Here is a 21,844-nt window from a genome sequence, read left to right as displayed (position 1 = left end):
CCTATTGCCCGGATCCGAGTGCCCCACGGCCCAGGGGGCGAGTCACACACACACTGATTACAAGCAAATAGGTCAAAGGTGAGGATGTTACCTTTAGTAGCCATTCAAACCCATTTATGTCAAATTTTTGGGATGTTATCAGGCCAAAATCACCAGGGTATGTGAACTTTTGATCAGGGTCATTTGGATGTTTTTGGTTGTCATTAAGATTTAAAAAGAGAAAACACAGTAGTTTGACAATAAATGGCTTCACCCAACCAATAACCACAAGTGGAGAAAAAGTTTTTTTGTTATCATTCATATTCTCTGAAACAAGGCCAAGAAAGGAAAAATTCTGCTGGGGTATGTAAACTTTTGAGCACAACTGTATATTGCGTGCTGTCCTGCCATGATGATGTGATATCACTCCTTCTCTTTCCAGATGTGAGGACTGTGAAGTAGTCGGCCAGGGGATATCTATTTCACTATATTATGTTACATTTTTCTTTAGAGGTCACAGTAAAGGGGTTTTCCCAATATGACCTAAATCAAACACACAAACTTTTTTTTAAAGGGGTTCAAGTCTGCAGTTACTCTAAGTGACTGCAGACTTGTGAATCCTCACAGCACGCATAGTGCGTGCTGTCAGGATTTCAGGTGCCAGGAGCGAGCTGTCATCTGACCCCTATTATGCAATTTTCATGTATGCAGTCATGTGCCAAATAAATGTGTCTGACCTCACTCAATTCGCGTTAGTCGGCTTGTGACCACATGTATGCAAATCACATACTTGCAGCCATATGACCGACAGCCCGCTCGCCCTTGTGAGGATTCTCTGGTGCTGATGCCTGGAGCGGACAGGATTGTGACCGGAAGTATGCGATTTGCATACATGAAGTCACGTGCCAACTTGACGTACGTGGCCTTACTCAATACAAATGAATTGATTGACGCCAGACACATCTAGTTGGAATGTAGCTGGAAGTATGCTAAATGCATACTTGCAGTCACATGGCCACCTACTCCCGATGTTGGCATCAGAGAATCCTGACAGTGCGCCCTGTGCTGGCTGTGAATATTCACAAGTCTGCAGTCACAGTAAGTAACTGCAAACTTGAGCCCCAAGCACAGGCACAACTCCTTTAATAGCTTTAGAAAAATACTAGATGCTTAAAAATGTCAAAAACATAATTTATATAATAAATATATATAATCTATAATGTCAGATATATGGTATGAGATACAAATAAAGTGCACCAGTGCACACATAATATGCTTAGATATCAGTGTAATAGAAGATGTAAACATGCAATATGTCAGATATAAAAAAAAAATGGTAAAAGGAACAACGGCAGTTTTTGTTTTGTTTTAATTAAATTTTTTTTTTACTTTCTATTTTAGTCTCACCGGGGTCTAGAACTGAAATTATTTTAATTGCTCATATAAAACCCAGCAATATGCTGACTGGCGAATTAAGGTAGTGGTTAAGGGGGCCATTGTTAGGCCCCCCTATGCCATGGGAAAACATTGTCACCTACCAGTATAGGGGTTTGTGCGATGGGTTAACAGAGGAAACCCAGATAAGCGTGACTTATATATCCATCATACAGTGCATTTTAAAAAAATATACACTTATTGTGGAAGGTTTTCTACATTTTTTTACATTTTAAAGCATTTTTTTTACTGAAATGAATATATTTTTGGCCATCAACTAAGTTGAATTCCAATCAGATCAAAATGGATCAATTTTAATGAGAATTCAATTGAGATGACTGTTAAGGAGCTACTGGACACAGGACCGTTGGATATCTCTGGCAGTGTTCACACGGTGCGTTTATGATGCATCGTTTAGTTGCGATTTTCAAAAAATCTAGTAAAAACGTGGCAATTTTGAAATTGGAAAAGCATCGTGTGAATGCGGTGCTGGACGGATTTGTCTGTGCATGGCATTCTGCAGCGGGTTACGTACTGTGATACAAAGAAGCTGCAGGAGCCAAAAATGGCAACATTTTTCTACAAAAAAAAAAGTACAAAAGTGATTTTTACCCATAAATACGTGCATTTCAGTAATGGCGTCCATATCCTTTAAAAATTTTACATCAATGACTTTTCTACTACCTTTGGCTCTACAACCTAATTCACATCAGTCATGTGTTTCACTTATAATATATGAACATTAAAAGGGATGTCCTGGGGAAAACAAGTTATCACCTGTCCTTGGGATAGGTGATAACTTGCTGATCGGTGGAGGTCCGACTGCTGGAAGTTGCACTAATCGTTAGATTGGGGAATTTTTAGCCCTAATGTGGACCTTTTATCTCCGTTATAAAATGGAGCGGCAGGTATGACGCCCGACTGCTGATCCATTCATTGACTATGGGGTTGCCGGAAAAAGCTGAGCAGCCCTATAGGGAATCAATGGAGCGATGGTCGTTCATGCATCCTGCTGCACCATTCTAATAGGGATTAAATGGGTTGTCCGGCCTTAGGCTACAAGTCTGCAGGCACTATATGTTGCTGTAGACTTGTGAATCCTCATATCATGTGTACTGTGAGGATTCTCCGGTGCCAGGACCGTAAGTATGTGATTTGTATACATCAGGTCACAAGCCAACTAGTTGGGCGTAGCCTCGTTCAATGCAAGTGTATTGAGCGAGGCTGGATAAGTCTAGTCGGCATGTATGCAAATTACATACTTGTGGTCACACGTCCGCACAGAATGACTACAGACTTGTAGCTTAATTCCGTAAATCCCCTTTAAAGTGCCCAATTCTGCTGATTGGTGCAGGTCCCAGTAGTTGGACCCCAGGGGATCAACAAGTTATCACCTGTTCTATGGATAGGTGATAACATGTTTTCATCAGACAACCCCTTTGATGACTACACAACATCATTTTCCGCAGGTAAAGATAAGTTGTAAATCACTATTGTACAGTGACAGGTGTATTCTTTAGAAGCGCCCATTTCTAGGTGACAATTAGTGTATTCATGAAAGCAATATTTGCCTACGCAATCAGATTTCTTATAATGGCTCCGATCATCAGGGAATTCATTTTTAGACGAGCGCTGTCTAATGCTGTGTCCTATATGTACTGTATAATCTGCACAAACTTTTCCATCTGTATGAATACAATGTGCAGCTGATTAGGCGGAATAATATGCAATCAGGACCGCAACAGCGATGTGGCTGAGTATTTCGAACGCCATAATGAAGTGTAATATAGAAAATTATATATCCTTCCCTTACTGCTTGAAGTCACTGAATGAACTTGTTGAGACAGAGACAAAAGATATATTAAGAACAAAAATCACAAATGGTGTCAAAAGTTAAAGTGGCACAATTAATATGGCAAAAAAAAAAGGTCAAGACCCTCGTCAATCTGTGGAGCATTTTGCAGTGCAAGCTCACCATTGGTGATCATACATATGCTAGCAAATTGCATAAATAGCTATTTGTTCTTCAAGTTACACCAGCTACCCCCCACTTTCATTTATGACCTTGTTTACTTAGCCTTTGAGTATCCAGCATCTGGTTCAGCCTTAATCAGCTGATCAAGATGAGCACAGACCACTCCCCTCTGGTTCACAGCTGAATGCATTCTGTTACAAATATATTGTGGGCCAGGAGTCTGTGTCAGACTTTAGTCTGTGTCCATTACCTTAAGTGTGGCCATTAGCTGAAGTGTGAGAAACATGAATTAATCCTGAATTGAACCTGAAGGGAACTGGATACTAAGTCACAGTAAACAATGTGTGTCTTTGTTTTCACTCTCACCCCCTTAATCCTTCACCTTTTCCAACCACCCCTAATCCCTACACCTGGTAAGGAATTCTTCATCTATCCCTCCATTCTCCCCACCCATCTCACCTCCTCCTCAGAGCTATTCCTCAACATACAATCCTTTGCCTCCAAACACAGACAGCCACCTCATGCCCTCTCCTGCTCCCACCTACTAACGCTTTCTCTGCTCCTCCTCACTGCCGGCGACATCTCTCCACATCCCGGCCCTCCTCACCACATCCTTATAATCACTTCCACCTCCTACCCACGATCTATCCCAAACTCTCGTAACCCTTCTAACCTTATACCCATCCGCCCAGCACCCGCTTCCCCAGTCCCCCTAACAGGAGCTCTATGGAACGCTCGCTCTGTCTGCAAAAAACGTTCCTATATTCATGATCACTTCATCACTAACAAGCTTTCCTTCCTCGGCATCACTGAAACCTGGCTGACCCCCTCCGACACAGCCTCTCCTGCTGCACTTTCGTACGGCGGATTCCACCTCTCCCATACCCCCTGCCCCACCAGCAAGCACGGTGGAGGAATAGGTTTCCTCCTCTCAGATAACTGCTCCTTCACCCATATCCCACTGCCACCCTCAATAACTCTCCCCTCTTTGAAGTGCACTGCGTGCGCATCTACTCCCCCTCCAACCTTCAACTGGCTGTCATCTACCGCCCCCCTGGATCAGCCACCACTTTCTTTGACCACTTCACCACTTGGTTACTTCATTTCCTCTCCGTTCACATCCCCACTATCCTCATGGGCGACTTCAACATCCCCATTGACACTTCCCTCTCAGCTGCCTCTAAGCTTCTATCCCTCACTCCCTCCTTCGGTCTTACCCAGTGGTCTTCCACACCCACGCACAAAGACGGCCCCACGCTGGATCTCATCTTCACCCGCCTCTGTTCCCTATCTAACCTCTCTAACTCAGCTCTCCCTCTCTCTGACCACAACCTACTTACATTCTCTACCCTCTCCTCTCCAGGGCAACAATCCCCACTCCACAAACTTGCATACCCTCGCAGAAATCTCAAACACCTTGACCTACACTCACTCTCTGAATCCCTTCTCCCTCTTACAGACATTAGTTCCTTACATGACGCAGATGTTGCTGCCACTTTATACAACACCACAACAGCTGCAGCTCTCGATTCAGTCGCCCCCCTCACACATACCAAAGCTCGCACAACCAACAGACAACCCTGGCACACCAGCCTAACTAAAGAACTTCGACGGTCCTCCAGGGTTGCTGAGCGTAGATGGAAAAGGTCCCACTCCAATGAGCACCTCATCGCATTCAAACAGTCCCTCACTACCTTCAAGTCCACACTCACTGCAGAAAAACAAACATACTTCTCATCTCTCATATCCTCCCCGTCTCACAACCCCAAACAACTATTCAACACCTTCAATTCTCTCCTCCATCCCCCAGAGCCTCCTCCCTCTCCTCTTATTTCAGCCGAAGACTTTGCTCATTCTTCAAGCAGAAGATTGACACCATCAGACAAAGCTTTTGCCTAAAGCCCCCACAGCCCCTCCCCACACCTACTCAACCCTCCTCTTCCAAAACCACATTCTCCACCATTTCGGAAGATCAACTTTCCTCTTTACTCTCCAAATCACACCTCACCACCTGTAAACTTGACCCAATCCCGTCCCACCTCATCCCAAACCTTACCACTATCTTCATCCCAGCCCTAGCCCACCTCTTCAACCTGTCACTAACAACTGGTGTCTTCCCCTCATGCTTCAAACATGCCTCTCAATCACAACCATCCTCAAAAAGCCTTCCCTTGACCCATCCTCTCTGTCTAGCTATCGCCCCATATCACTTCTCCCCTATGCCTCAAAACTACTGGAACAACACGTCCATTCTGAGCTGTCCTCCCACCTCTCCTCCTGCTCCCTCTTCAACCGCCTACAATCTGGTTTCCGACCGCACCATTCTACTGAAACTGCACTGACTAAAGTCACCAATGACCTACTAACCGCCAAATCTAAGCGACGCTACTCTGTCCTCCTCCTCCTAGACCTGTCATCTGCCTTCGACACAGTGGACCATTCCCTCTTACTACAAACTCTCTCATCTCTCGGCATCACAGACTTGACCCTATCCTGGATCTCCTCATACCTAACAGACAGGACATTCAGTGTCTCCCACTCACAGACCGCCTCCTCATCTTGCCCCCTATCTGTCGGTGTCCCCTAAGGTTCAGTTCTAGGACCCCTGCTCTTCTCAATCTACACCTTAGGCCTGGGACAGCTCATAGAGTCTCATGGCTTTCATTATCACCTCTATGCTGATGACACACAGATCTACCTCTCTGGACCCGATATCACCTCTTTACTAACCAAAATCCCACAATGTCTGTCTGCTATTTCATCCTTCTTCTCTGCTAGATTTCTAAAACTTAACATGGACAAAACAGAATTCATCATCTTTCCGCCATCTCATTCAACCCCCCCAACTGACCTATCTATTAACGTCAATGGCTGCCCACTCTCCCCAGTCCCTCAGGCTCGCTGCCTTGGGGTAACCCTGGACTCTGAACTCTCCTTCAAACCACATATCCAAGCCTTTTCCACTTCCTGCCGACTCCAACTCAAAAATATCTCCCGGATCCGCACATTCCTCAACCATGACTCTACAAAAACACTAGTGCACGCCCTTATCATCTCCCGCCTTGACTACTGCAACCTCCTGCTCTGTGGCCTCCCTTCCAACACTCTTGCACCCCTCCAATCCATCCTAAACTCTGCTGCCAGACTAATCCACCTGTCCCCCCGCTATTCCCCGGCCTCTCCTCTCTGTCAATCTCTTCACTGGCTCCCCATTGCCCAGAGACTCCAGTTCAAAACCCTAACCATGACATACAAAGCCATTCACAACCTGTCTCCTCCATATATCTCTGACCTAGTCTCCCGCTACATACCCGCACGCAACCTCCGATCCTCACAAGATCTCCTTCTCTACTCCCCTCTAATCTCCTCCTCCCACAATCGCATACAAGATTTCTCCCGTGCTTCCCCCCTACTCTGGAACTCTCTACCCCAACACATCAGACTCTCATCGACCGTGGAAACCTTCAAAAAGAGCATGAAGACCCACCTCTTCCGACAAGCCTACAACCTGCAGTAACCACCACTCCACCAATACCGCTGCACGACCAGATCTACCCTCACCTACTGTATCCTCACCCATCCCTTGTAGACTGTGAGCCCTCACGGGCAGGGTCCTCGCTCCTCCTGTACCAGTCGCCGTCACATTGTGTTCAAGATTATTGTAATTGTTCTTGTATGTATACCCCTTTTTCACATGTAAAATGCCATGGAATAAATGGCGCTATAATAATAAATAATAATTTGTTAATATATTTATTTTTAAATTGCTTCTTTTACAAGGAGAAAGATTATAGTGATACAAGTTCAGTTAGAATTTATTGATGGCCGCAGCTCCACAGATGGATGAAGCGGTAGCGTATCCCCGCTATTGCAAAAAAGTGCAGCAAACAATCATATTCCAGCTCTTTAGAAAATGAGAGTAGTAGTATTATTGCTTGCCATAGGTAACTGCTCCTTCCAACCACTATCCTCTAAGAAAACACAGAAAAATTGTACTTACTATGTTCTCCTCATTCCAGCACTGGGGACAAGGGGTCTTCTTTCCCTACAAAATACAACAGGGTTAAAATGGTGTCCATAAAAAACTGCAAATGCAGCATGGCTATCTCAATATATCCAAAGACTATTCAGGAGTCTATAATTGCAGGTGCGCCTTAATTATTAAAGAAAATGATCACAGTGCAATTTTTCCAAATGTATTGCAGATTCTGCCATGGGGTGCTCATGCCGCTAGAATTCTGGCGTAAAAGCTTTGAAAAGCCGCCAAATTTAGTGAAACTTGGAGTTTCTCCATAATTTTACAATTTTTGACGTTCTTACACCAGTGGGCGGAATTGAGGAGGGACGGGGACATCAAATTCATGACGAGCAGTGGCGTTCGCTATGTCACAAATCTTATTCCAGCTAGGACTGGCACACAGAGGTGTATGCCACCTGTCTGATGCTCTTGATTCATGAGGAGTCATATGTCTTTTCATGAATCAGGAGCATCTTACTCCAGCACTCTCCCTCATCACATCGGTCTTTACGTACCTGACCCAAAGTATTCATTTCTATGGGAAATTCACTTTGCTGTTTATATGAGGAGTTTTTTTTAATGTTTTTTTTCCCTTGTAAAAGTGGTGGTCACGATCCTGCCCCTGAAGACACCAGTCGCGTTATGGGAATAATGTCATGTGTCTTTTACATATACTGTGTCATGTAAAGTGTGAACTGTGCATTGCGGTTTTAGGTGCTGTCAGGGTTTCACTGGGATGACACCGGGGAGATCACACAATTTCTCACCGTTGCCGTCACTCTGTCTGGATTTCGTCAGGGATTCGCGAGCACGCGAACCCGACTACTCACTACGGAGCTATCGGCAAGCGAGCAGAAAGCATATGGCGTCACACCTCCGGATTCCAAAGCATGGAATATGTGTATACGCCCCCGTACGGTAACTACCAGCTTCACGATAGCCCAATTATTATTATTCGCTGCCACCAACGGCCGAGTTTGATACAGGCCTGGCCGGGCGCCTGTGTTCTGGTAGCGTATATGGCTTCGGGGGAGAGAACGATTACAGAGCAAAAAAAAAAACAGGACTATTAAATTTTATATTTAATCCAAAAGGGAGGTAGTGTTTAGGAAAAATATACAAAGATTTTACAAAAGTGGACATTACAATACAGACTGTACAGTTACACAAAATAACAGGATTAAAGAAGACTTACGTACTAGACAGATTGCAGAGATGATTCTGATTAGCTGGAGGGAGGGCGCCCCACTTATTGATTTGACTGTTATCGAACAGGATCCGTTGCTTATAGTCTCTATATCCCCCTAGCAATGAATGTGGATTAATCTTCAGTTGGATCTTTTATGCCGAAGAGGGGACCTGCCCACACGCGCCTTGTGCTGACATCTTATGGGCTGAGCTCCATCCTTCATGTTTTTATTAAAAAACTTTAACTTCTTTGATAACTCCTTCCTGGCTGATCGCAGAAGCCCAAAAGTGATACCATATTTTTTATTATGAATTTACCTTTCCGTAGAGACTACACATGGCATAGTTGCGATCCGTTATTCTGGTACTTTTGCGCCACAGCCCCTCGGAGGGGCTTACAGCTATGGGAAAATAAGCATATTGTTCCCTAGCTGACCCTGTCAATAAAAATAGGGAAGTACAGTAAATAAAGCTCAAGTTCAAGTGCAGTGGGCTGCTAGTGCCAGTAAAAATCTATCATTCGGGGCAGTGGGAGGCCATACTGGAATTCCTGCAACATCCCAAGCTCAAGGTTCGTTACAGATACTACGAAGAGTGCCTTATCCTCTGGCATACAGGGGATGATGGGCGTGGGACCGTGTGAAGGGAAGGTAACGGATCCCGGATGTACTGCGTAATTGGATGAGAAGTTCCAAGGGCTGAAGGAAACAGTAGCTGTAGAGACAATCCAAGAGAAACTTACCGTATTAAGGAAATAAGGACTAAGAAGTGTTATGCCTAATACTGCGTGTTACAATCTGATGAACTTGAACTGTCCTGTAAACTTTTGTTTGTTGAAATAAACTAGGTGTCCTCTGAATTATGTGCGACGGCACCAGAAGATAGAGGACTGGAGACATCAGAGACCTGCAGCCTACAAGTAAGGCCACAGCCCCACTATCCGTATTTGGTCAGTATTCAGTCAGTATTTTTTCTCAGGAGTGGGAGCCAAGACCAGGAGTGGGTGAAAATGCAGAATTGGTGCACTTTTTTCTATTATACCTTTTCTCTGATTGTTCCTCACCTGGTTTTGGCTCCCACTCCTGAGAAAAAATACTGACCGAATTCTCATAGTGGGGCCGTGGCCTAAGTGTGATACACCCCACACCTGACAGCGCATTGGGACTGGGACACGATTTTCCTATACAATGCCGGGGCGTTATACAGCAGCAGCTCGACCACGGCTACTGCCCTAGGTCACTTTACACCCTGAAGAGGTTTTTAGGTGCGTCTGCTCTGAATACCACTTGAAAAAGTGATAAAAAGAAACGAGAAAGAGAATGAACATAGGCATTTCTATGTAAAAACCCTTTGCTGTTCATACGTTCAGACTTTTTAGAGACTTTTAACCGCTTTAGGTTTCCAATGACTCCAAGCGGTTAAAAGAAGTGAGCCGACCATTCTTCAGGTGGTTTCCATTCTGAAGACGCTCTATACTTTACAATACAAGACAATGAGAAGGCTCAGAAGATGCCTGGGTGCCTTTTTGAGCGTTTTGCTTGAATGACACCAAGCTGTTTCTATACTAAATAAAAAAAAACAACAACTGGAAAACAAGAGTAAAAGAGACGCCCCAAAAATGTTGGCGAAATGCTCAAAACAACCACCTGCAGGTAAAAATATAGAACAAGAGCTAGGAGAACGACCCAAAAAAATTCTGGAAAAGATGCTCCAAGAAAAACGTCAGGGTTTCCTGAAGCATCTTCTTCTCAAAAAACTTGGCGGGTTTGCCCACCTAGAAAGATTTTGTGTGCCTATATCCTAACACCTGGTAGAAAAAATGTGCATGTCACTTCTTTTAAGTGGATCCTAAGGGAAACCTCTCAAAACTGTCCAAACAAAAAAGGCCACAAAAGCCTTTCCAGGAAATAAAAAGCATATCAAAACTCGTTAGGAAAACAAAAATTTCCCCCAAAAAGGAACATTTCCTGAAGTGTCTTCTTCTTGAAAAACTCATCGGATTTGATCTTCTCAAAGAAACTCTGTGTGAACAAAGGTTTATGTGATTCTGCAGTGATGGCTGCTGTACCGGATGTGCGAGTTAAGGGAGACTGTGATGGACGCTCTTCCTCCTAGTGTACTGACATGAGTGCCCGGCGGTATGGACGGCGGACAGTTAGTGGTGCTGTGACGCCTCTACTCGAAAAGCCCTTTTCTTTACCCTGGGAGATGGGGGACTCGGAGTCGGGTCCTGTGATGGAGAGATGGGGTGCAGCCGTGGCCCGGACCCGACCCGTGCTCAGGGCCGTCACATTAAAAAGGATGGTGTTGGCTTGTCCGGGTTGAGTGGCTGATTTACGACTACGCCACCTGTGGCACCTGGTGAAGGCCACCAGCGCCGCCGCAGTCCACTGAGGCATGGTGTTATGGCGGCCAAAGTTATTACTACTCCCCACAGGCGGAGCGAGGCCTCAAGGCAGACGGACAGGATGGAGGGGGTAGTAGTAGAGGGAGACAGGCGCCGTCATAGGGATGAACTTCCAAGGCTTTACTCACTTTAGAGATGGCAGAAGGAAGGCGACTCCCTGCTCCCCGCGGAGTTCTGCGGTCACCAGGGACGGGGGTCCGACAACCTCCGAGTAAGTCCAGCGTTCAGTCGGGACCCTACACCAGAGTGTTCCGGAACTACAGACCGAATCCTTTCCTGTCCGTGTGTGTGCGAATAGGCTGGGTCTCCCTCTGAGCTCCTCTCAGAACAAGGGCACGGGTGGCAGCTCCGCTCCGTCCGATACCCGGTGGGATCCTCAGGGCCTACCGGGCTTTCCCAACCAGGACATGGAGTAGCAAGGTCGGGTGTCGGGGGCCGGTACCCCTCTTGCAGCCGGACTCCCACTGAATATATCAGGTTGGCGAGGACAGGTGGCGTACACCGCTCCGTCTGCATCCTGCCTGGGATCCATTTGCTATGGAGCCACACTCTTAAGCTCCTGGCCTTCTTGGTCCTGGTCCTTGACCGGGTCGAGACATTCCTTGTCTACAACCTACCCCTCGTCCCAAGGCCGGGGTACGAGGGCCGTGTCTCCATCCGATGCGGGCCCACACAGGATCCGCGTTAGGGTGGGAGATCACAGTCCACTCAGCAATTGACAGCATAGAGACAGTCAAAGAGCGATTGAAGGCAGTCAAAGAACCAAGACCCAAGATGGCTTTTTATTAAATATGAAATTTAAAGTGTAACTAACTTGTAGGTCCTCCACCCTCACCCACTAACTGGTTCCCCTCACTCTTGGTTCCCCAGTCTCCATGTAACCAGGAGAGCAGCACCTAGTGCATTCTAGCACCCTCTGGTGGAGAAATGTGGTGTTGGATGCAAAGGTTAGGTCACGACTATCACACTGTTCTTACCTCAGAGGAGGAACACTACACTCCATTAAAGAAGTGCAGCATCCCTGTGGCGGTCGAACCCTCAGGGGCGCCACAGTGCTATATAGGAACAAAATCAGCAATATACTGTATACAGAAGAAGAACCATGCACACTTCTGAAAAACTGTTTTTGCCATTCCCTGTACCATATGACTAAGAGCAACTGAGACGACAGAGAAAATTTTTAATGGTGTTTAAATGTACAAAAATCAATTTTATTCAGGTAGCTGGAAGTAATTTTCTAGTGCAATCACTGTATAATTAGATGTCATGCAACTGTCTCACATACTGATTATACAACAGTGTCTGTATTGCTTATGACAAAAGCAGCATAAGCTAATAAAGTGACCAAAGCTGTAGTCCGATGGGATATTTAAAGGGGATCTGAGATCCCCCAAATGCTAACTAAACCACTCATACAGGTATGAAGAGGCTGTAGCTCCTATAAAAATTATAGTACAGATTTTAGTTATTTAATTGCTGTAAAATATATAATAAAATTATATTGTATGCAAATAAGGGGGTCCCATTGTACACAGGACTCAGCGCCCCGTTACGTCCACTCAATTTTATCACTGAGCATTTTGTCATATCTTGATTGACAGTACACAAGCAGCCGCAGACAGGAGCCAGTGATGAGAGTCAGCAATAATACTATGTGAGCACAGCTGTAGTGTCCGTGGGGAGGTGCAGATCTGCTGATTGAGGTTTTTTTAATGAAGAAAAGTTTATTTATTGAGACATTAGTGATAACAAACATTAGAATAGTAAAAGAGATACAGATTATGCCTTATTAGCAAAAAACATCTTTATTAGGATTGTATTGTTTAATCCCCAAACTATTTCATCAATCAAGGGAGGGCTACTTGTTAGCCAGTGTTTGGCAATAGTCTTCCTTACATGCTAGAATATTTTAGCTATGGCTAACTGTGCTGAAGAACCTCCAATGTCTCCCACTAGACCCCGTACTCAGGATTTAGGATTAATGGAAATTGGAATGCTAAAGACCTCACGAATTAGTCTGCTAACATTTTCCCATAACTCCACCAATTGCGAACATGATCAAAACTTATGAATCAGATCTACTCCCTCTTCCTTACAGTGAGGACAACGATCATCAGCTCTGAGACCCATCCGCACGGCCAGCTCCAGGTTTTCATGGGCCCCAAGCGAAAGAGTCTCTGTGGGCTCCTTTAGCACATACCACGATTCATGATGCACAGATACGGCAGAGAAATATAGGTATAGTACACAGGGCCCAGGCTGTCCCGTCATTCCTCACAAATGCAGACATGCACACACATAAAATATACATGCAGTACGCAGACATGCACACACATACAGTACACAGACATGCACACATATACAGTATACAGCCATGCACACATACTGTACGCAGACATGCACACATATACACTACAGTCATGCACACATACTGTACGCAGACATGCACACATATACACTACACAGACATGCACACATACACTACAGTCATGCACACATACTGTACGCAGACATGCACACATATACACTACGCAGACATGCACACACATACAATATACAAATGTGGCACCCCAGGGGGTCTGGTTGCCACAGTGGTAGAAATACCATGTCTGAGAGCGAGCATGGGTTTTCCTGGTCAGGAGCACTATTGCATGCAACGCCTCCTGCCCCAGTCCAGGGAGCAGAGGAACCTGCCCTTTATAAACTGGATCTGGGGCGGGGTTAGTAGAGTAGAGTAGAGAAGAGTAGAGTCGAGTTCTAGTCCAGAGGAAGGGACAGAGGAGCAGCAAGGAGCTCTGTAGGAGACAGGAGCTGAAGGCCAGGGACTGGAACTAGCAGAACTCGTCCTGGCCGAAGACGCAGAGAACCGGACACGAGTCCGAGGCTGTGAGGATATCCACATCCTGCAGCAGAAACCAGGCAGGGGATTTCAGGTCCTCTGGCCATAGAAAGCCCGGAGGCTCAGTCACACGCAAGGGACCGGCACCGCCATCGAGGAGCGGAAGGTACCAAAGGCCCCAAGTCACCAGCCATACGGGTGAGCACCACACGGTACACTCAGGGACATGGGCTACTACACGACTACAGCAGGGTAGCCAGGAAGAGTGCAGTCAGACCGGAAGGCCTACACCTCCACCTGGCCAGGGGGACTCGTGTTCGCTCACAGACTGACCAGGCCTCTAATGTTAGCCAGTACTCCCGGCAGGGACTTCTTCATTACCAACAGTAAAGACCCTGAACTGCACTGCACGGACTCAGAGTCATTTCTGCTGCGCCCATGCACCACAACCCTCACCATCTACACACGCTGCCCTGTGTACTACCCTCTGCTGCGCACACAACATCAGCCTCAGCGGTCTGCCCCGCCGTGGCGGTTCTCAGTGACTGCAATCCACGAGTGGCGTAGTCGGACATTTCAACATTAAAAACCAAGTAAACAGATCCGCCACTGGTTTGACCACCCTGAGCCACGGGACTGGGTCGCCGCCACGGAGACTACAACCCCTGACATTACACAGAGACCCGGCTCCGGGTATTCCCCCACACACGGCCCAGGGGGCGCATCACATACTGTACGCAGACATGCGCACATATACACTACGCAGACATGCACACACATACAGTATACATACAGTATGCAGACATGCACACACATACTGTACGCAAACATGCACACACATACAATATACATACAGTATGCAGACATGCACACACATTTTGTGAAATGACATGCACACATATACAGTACGCAGATATGCACACACATACTGTACGCAGACATGCACACACATACAGTATGCAGACATGCACACACATACAGTATGCAGACATGCACATACATACAATACGTAGACATGCACACACATACAGTATGCAGACATACAGTATGCAGGCATGTATACATAGCATGCAGACATGCACACACATGCAGTACATAGACATGCACACACATAGAGTATGCAGACATGCACACACATACAGTATGCAGACATGCACACACATACAGTATGCAGACATGCACACACATACAGTATTCAGGCATGTATACATGGCATGCACACACATACAGTACATAGACATTTACACACATACAATAAGCGGACATGCACACACATATAATATGCAGACATGCACACACATACAGTATGCAGGCATGCATAGATAGCATGCAGACATGTGTAGCACCCTGAGGATTCGGCTGCTACAGGGGTATTGCACCTCAACCCAGAGGTGTGATATTCCACTCCCGGGTAAGGATGGAGTGTGGATCTGAGCTCGGTAGGCTGCATGCACTACACACATCCCATTTCCGAGGAGCAGACCGACGGTACTCCCACTTAGAAATGTGCAGGTACGACCGAGTCTGTTCCTGGCTGGAGTGGGAGGGGGGTGGTACATCCCAAGTAGTGTAGGGGCAGATAGGGGGAGCAGCCTGGGTAAAGATAGGAGCTCATTGGGTGCTGGTCGCCTGAGCTCACACATAGAGGGTGTATATAAGGTGGGCACCATCAAAGAACAGGGTCAGTCTTTGCAGAGCGGTCAGTCTGTCAGAGTCAGGAAGAGGAGCAGAGAAGCCCCAGAGAGAGAGAGAGGAGAAAGCAAGAAAGACCCAGAGGGGGAAACAGAAAAGGAACTCTGAGAACCCAAAGTCCATCAGCGGGTGAAGAGTTGGCAAAAGGGTACCGGATCCCAAGCTGGTGGGGGCAAAAGCACACCCTAGCCAGAGACCGGAGGCCGTGGGCAGCGTCTGCCACGGCCACCCACCACATCCACCCCGAAGGCATACCACGTGGAGGGTCAGGGAACCCAAGGCCAAGGGTGTCCCAACAGAAGGCCCGAGGGAGCTGGACCTGGGTGGATCACTAGTGGGGACGGCCAGAGGAAAGGACAGAAGGAGAGCTCAGGGTCACGCTCCGGACTTGTTTGGGGGTTGGCTGGATCCAGGACCTGGTGGACGCAGCACGGCTCGGGTGGTCACTTGAAGCTGGAGTGACCGGAACATCAGCAGTGAGTAAATACCCTAAACTGCACAACCCGACTCTGTCTTCCTTTAACATCTATGCTGCACCACCACAACCCCCATCCTCTGCACCTGACCCCCTGAGGCTATACCCCACCCGTTGGGGGTTATACCACCAAAAGCTGCACCTACACCATCAGCCTCAGCGGACCCTGCTGCAGCGGCGGCCATAGTGACCGCAACACAACGGGTGGCGTAGTCGACAATAAAGAACTTAATAACATCTGTAGGACTGCCACATACAACTGAGTTTGACACCCTGGGCACGGACCGGGTCACAGCCACTCGGAAGACTACAACTCCCATCTGATCCGGCTCCGGATATTCCCCCTAAAGAATATGGCCCAGGGGGCGCGTCAACTTTGGCGTAGTCGGCAGGATTACGTGCCCGCAACACCCGGGTACTGCGTGCCTGAAGAAAAGAACGAGTTTACCTCAAAAAGAAGTCTCCTGCCGGTTCCGGAGGGTCCCCGCCATCGGACTCCATCACAGGTCGATTCCCGCCGGTTGTCCGCCATTAACAGTTTTTTCCCGCCATCTGCAGAGTTTCCCGCCACTGGGAGACGATTCCCGCCATTTCCAAAGGTTTCCCGCCTTGGAAGAGCGGACGCCATTATGGGCGTGCCAGAGGATGGCAAGAGGCCACCTCCCATCGTGGGCCAGGACCGAAAATGGCGCCAAAAGTGGAAACCGCCCCCACCAACAGAGACTGTGATGCTAGAGGTGTCTGTCAGCGTGAAAGAACAGCCCCTGGAGCTGACAATCACCAAGTGGCCCCGGGACCGCCCTCGAAGGGGGAGGAGACGAAAGGAGAGAAAAAAGATGGGTGTCGCTTGGAGCAGTCTAGAGCGAGCGCACCCGGAGGCAAGAAGCCTGGAGAAGAGTATCGGAGGAGCTTACCCGGAGATGGCGAGAAAGCAGAGCAGCACCGGCCCGCTGGCCAGGAGCCTGCTGGAGACAACAGAAGAGGGAGAGCAGAGCAGCACCGGCCCGTTGGTCAGGAGCCTGCTGGAGACAACTGAAGGAGAGCAGAGCAGCACCGACCCGTTGGTCAGGAGCCTGCTGGAAACAACGACCCCACTGGGCCTGGTGGAGGTCCTGGCGCAGCTCCCCCGAGACCGGGGGTGTGCGCGGACCGCTCTGGAGGGCCTCGCGGGGAGGATGGCCCGGGTGCAGCGAGAGACGTTGGCGGAGTGGAGCCGTGAGATGGCCCAGCAGACCGAGACCTGTCAGCGGAGCACGCCACCCGAGACGAGGAAACAGACCGCCTCTGAGGATGGCGCGGGAGGATTGAAGGCCGGAGACGGCGCCGAGAAGGGAGCCGAACGAGTGGAGGCAGGTAAAGGGGACGTCTATACCCCAAACCGGGAAACCGCGTACCTGCCCCAGCTCCCCGTCGCAGAGCCCGAAGTCTATCCTGCCGTGCCCGTCGCTGCAACGTCACCGCCGCAGACTAGGCCTCAAACGGGAGCCGCGACCCCTGTGACGTCACACGCCTCGACCCCGAGCGTGACCAAGCAGGAAGTACCACCAGCCTGGTCGCAAGGCCTAGTACCCCCGGGCGCCGCAATACCAACAGCGCCCCCTACCTCCGCGGAGCCCCCGGCCTGGTCGCAGGGCCAAGTAGCCCAGGGCGCCGCCGTCCTTACGGTGCCCTTTACCTTCCAGATACCCCAGGCCTGGCCGCAAGGCCCGGGCAACCCGGGCGCTAACACCACCGCGCCCATAAGACCAAGAGTGCCGCATCTGGGAGAAGATCTGTTTGCCCAGCATACGTGCCCGAACGGGTCTGAAGCTAGAGGTAACCACAAAGAAAGAGCAGGAGGACGCCGTCGTTAAGTACAGCAGAGTAGAAGCTGTATCTAGTTGCCCGTCGGGGCACCGTGAACTGAAACTGTTACTGCTGCTAATGTAGTCCCCGTTGGGACCAGAGAATTGAACTGTTTACCCGTTTATTCCCTAAATCCCACTGACCGAGGACTGAGAGCGGTCATTCCTCCCTAATACCTGGCCGAGGACTGAGAGCGGCCACTACCCCTGTATATAGTTGCGCGTCCTAAAGCGCCCCCTACCGGTTTTATAGGAAAACCATTTGTCTAGAGAGACTGTCGCACTTTACCCGGTCACAAGTTGCACAGTGACCGGAGGAGGAGCCAGAGGCGACGAGAAAGTTTTATATGAAAAGTTTTATTAATATATATATATATGATGTTTTATATGTTTATGCAAAAATTTGTATGTTTTTGGTGTTTTGTTCTTACAGCCCGAGGACGTGCTGTGATTTACCAGGGGGGAATGTAGCACCCTGAGGATTCGGCTGCTACAGGGGTATTGCACCTCAACCCAGAGGTGTGATATTCCACTCCCGGGTAAGGATGGAGTGTGGATCTGAGCTCGGTAGGCTGCATGCACTACACACATCCCATTTCCGAGGAGCAGACCGACGGTACTCCCACTTAGAAATGTGCAGGTACGACCGAGTCTGTTCCTGGCTGGAGTGGGAGGGGGGTGGTACATCCCAAGTAGTGTAGGGGCAGATAGGGGGAGCAGCCTGGGTAAAGATAGGAGCTCATTGGGTGCTGGTCGCCTGAGCTCACACATAGAGGGTGTATATAAGGTGGGCACCATCAAAGAACAGGGTCAGTCTTTGCAGAGCGGTCAGTCTGTCAGAGTCAGGAAGAGGAGCAGAGAAGCCCCAGAGAGAGAGAGAGGAGAAAGCAAGAAAGACCCAGAGGGGGAAACAGAAAAGGAACTCTGAGAACCCAAAGTCCATCAGCGGGTGAAGAGTTGGCAAAAGGGTACCGGATCCCAAGCTGGTGGGAGCAAAAGCACACCCTAGCCAGAGACCGGAGGCCGTGGGCAGCGTCTGCCACGGCCACCCACCACATCCACCCCGAAGGCATACCACGTGGAGGGTCAGGGAACCCAAGGCCAAGGGTGTCCCAACAGAAGGCCCGAGGGAGCTGGACCTGGGTGGATCACTAGTGGGGACGGCCAGAGGAAAGGACAGAAGGAGAGCTCAGGGTCACGCTCCGGACTTGTTTGGGGGTTGGCTGGATCCAGGACCTGGTGGACGCAGCACGGCTCGGGTGGTCACTTGAAGCTGGAGTGACCGGAACATCAGCAGTGAGTAAATACCCTAAACTGCACAACCCGACTCTGTCTTCCTTTAACATCTATGCTGCACCACCACAACCCCCATCCTCTGCACCTGACCCCCTGAGGCTATACCCCACCCGTTGGGGGTTATACCACCAAAAGCTGCACCTACACCATCAGCCTCAGCGGACCCTGCTGCAGCGGCGGCCATAGTGACCGCAACACAACGGGTGGCGTAGTCGACAATAAAGAACTTAATAACATCTGTAGGACTGCCACATACAACTGAGTTTGACACCCTGGGCACGGACCGGGTCACAGCCACTCGGAAGACTACAACTCCCATCTGATCCGGCTCCGGATATTCCCCCTAAAGAATATGGCCCAGGGGGCGCGTCACATGCACACACATACAGTACATAGACATGCACATACAGATTATGCAGACATGCACACACATACACACATACAGTACGTAGACATGCACACACATAGAGTATGCAGACATGCACATACAGTACGCAGACATGCACATGCAGTACGCAGACATGCACACACATACAGTATGTAGACATGCACACATATACAGTATGCAGACATGCACACATACAGTATGCAGACATGCACAAATATACAGTACGCAGACATGCACACATATGCAGTACGTAAACATGCACACACATACAGTATGCAGACATGCACACACATACAGTAAGCAGACATACACACACATACAGTACGCAGACATGCGCACACATACAGTATGCAGACATGCACACACAGTAAGCAGACATGCACACACATACAGTATGCAGGCATGCACAAACATGCAGTATGCAGACATACACATACCGTATGAAGACATGCACACACATACAGTAAGCAGACATGTATACATGGCATGCAGACATGCACACACATACAGTATGTAGACATGCACCCAGATACAGTAAGCAGACATGCACACATACAGTATGCAGACATGCACACACATTCAGTATGCAGACTTGCACACACATACAGTATTCAGGCATGTATACATGGCATGCAGACATACACACATACAGTACGTAGACATGCACACATGCACAGTACGCAGACATGCACACACATACAGTACGCAGACATGCACACACATATAATACGCAGACACGCACACACATACAGTATGCAGGCATGTATACATAGCATGCAGACATGCACACACTTACAGTACGTAGACATGAACACACATACAGTACGCAGGCATGCACACACATACAGCACGCAGACAAGCACACACATACAGTACACAAACATGCACACACATGCAGTACACAGACATGCACAGACATACAGTATGCAGACATGCACAGACATACAGTAAGCAGACATGCACACACATACAGTACGTAGACATGAACACACATATAGTATGCAGGCATGCACACACATACAGCACGCAGAGAAGCACACATACAGTACACAAACATGCACACACATACAGTACACAGACATGCACAGACATACAGTATGCAGACATGCACACATACAGTAAGCAGACATGCACACACATACAGTATGCAGACATGCACAAATATACAGTACGCAGACAAGCACACATACAGTACGCAGACAAGCACACATACAGTACACAAACATGCACACACATACAGTACGTAGACATGCACAGACATACAGTACGCAGGCATGCACACACATACAGCACGCAGACAAGCACACACATACAGTACACAAACATGCATACACATACAGTACGCAGACATGCACAGACATACAGTATGCAGACATGCACACACATACAGTAAGCAGACATGCACACACATACAGTACGTAGACATGCACAAATATACAGTACGCAGACAAGCACACATACAGTACGCAGACAAGCACACATACAGTACGTAGACATGCACAGACATACAGTATGCAGACATGCACACACATACAGTATGCAGACATGCACACACATACAGTATGCAGACATGCACACAGTAAGAAGACATGCACAAACATACAGTGCGCAGACATGCACACACAAACAATATTCAGGTATGTGTGACGCCCTGCTGTGCATGGAGTCACAGATCCTGGAGGGGTGCATTTCAGGTTTTCTCCACAAGAGCATACACACACCTCCACCCTACCTCAGACCACCAGAGGGAGCTCGGATAGGGATATAAATACGGAGGGTGGAGCTAGGCAGAGGGAGTCTGTGAGTTAGTTCTCCTCAGGAAGTGAGTGGAGACAGAACAGTTTGGAGTCCACAGCCAGTTCCTGCAGAGTGAGACACAGAGAAACAGGACAGTCTGCCGTGGAGCTCAGTCAGACTCAAGCAACTTGAGTTAAGTGAGCTAGGAGCGTTGCTGACGCTCAGAGAGCAGCAGAAGAGGCAGCCAGCTAACTGCCAGTGTGTATAGCCTAGTGAGGGCCCGAGTAGGCCAAAGGCTAGAGGAGTGAGTAGCATTGGGGGCAGAGGAGCTTTACCAGCTCACCCCAGAAACCATATACCGGACACCGGGTCCGAGTCTGCACGGATTCTTTACACCAAGCAGAAGACAACCAGAACCCCTGGCGAACTACATGTCCCAGGAATACCAAACGCTGACTGTTATACCAGGGTCAGGAGTTACCGAGGCCCCATATACCAGGGAGTGTGTACTCCAACAGAAGGCCCTACCACAGGATCAGTCGGTGCAGAACAGAGACTAAGTTAGGCCTAGC

At 48.4% G+C, this 21,844-nt stretch overlaps 1 protein-coding gene across 4 annotated transcripts in view; it reads right to left on the bottom strand.

Annotated features, from left to right (window-relative positions):
• The window catches only part of IQSEC1 (IQ motif and Sec7 domain ArfGEF 1), a 913,452-nt gene that overhangs the window by 499,008 nt on the left and 392,600 nt on the right, over positions 1–21,844 (bottom strand). For all 4 annotated transcript variants that reach the window (XM_073644474.1, XM_073644463.1, XM_073644466.1 and 1 more), the window contains exon 3: positions 7,389–7,433. In XM_073644474.1, coding sequence (XP_073500575.1) covers positions 7,389–7,433 — 45 coding nt within the window. The remainder of the gene's footprint in view (positions 1–7,388; positions 7,434–21,844) is intronic.

This window comes from Phyllobates terribilis, unplaced genomic scaffold, assembly GCF_046119375.1.
Source record: "Phyllobates terribilis strain yellow unplaced genomic scaffold, ASM4611937v1 Scaffold_8__6_contigs__length_399053987, whole genome shotgun sequence".
In the NCBI taxonomy this organism is placed as follows: domain Eukaryota; kingdom Metazoa; phylum Chordata; class Amphibia; order Anura; family Dendrobatidae; genus Phyllobates; species Phyllobates terribilis.
This window is presented reverse-complemented; position numbering and strand designations above follow the sequence as displayed.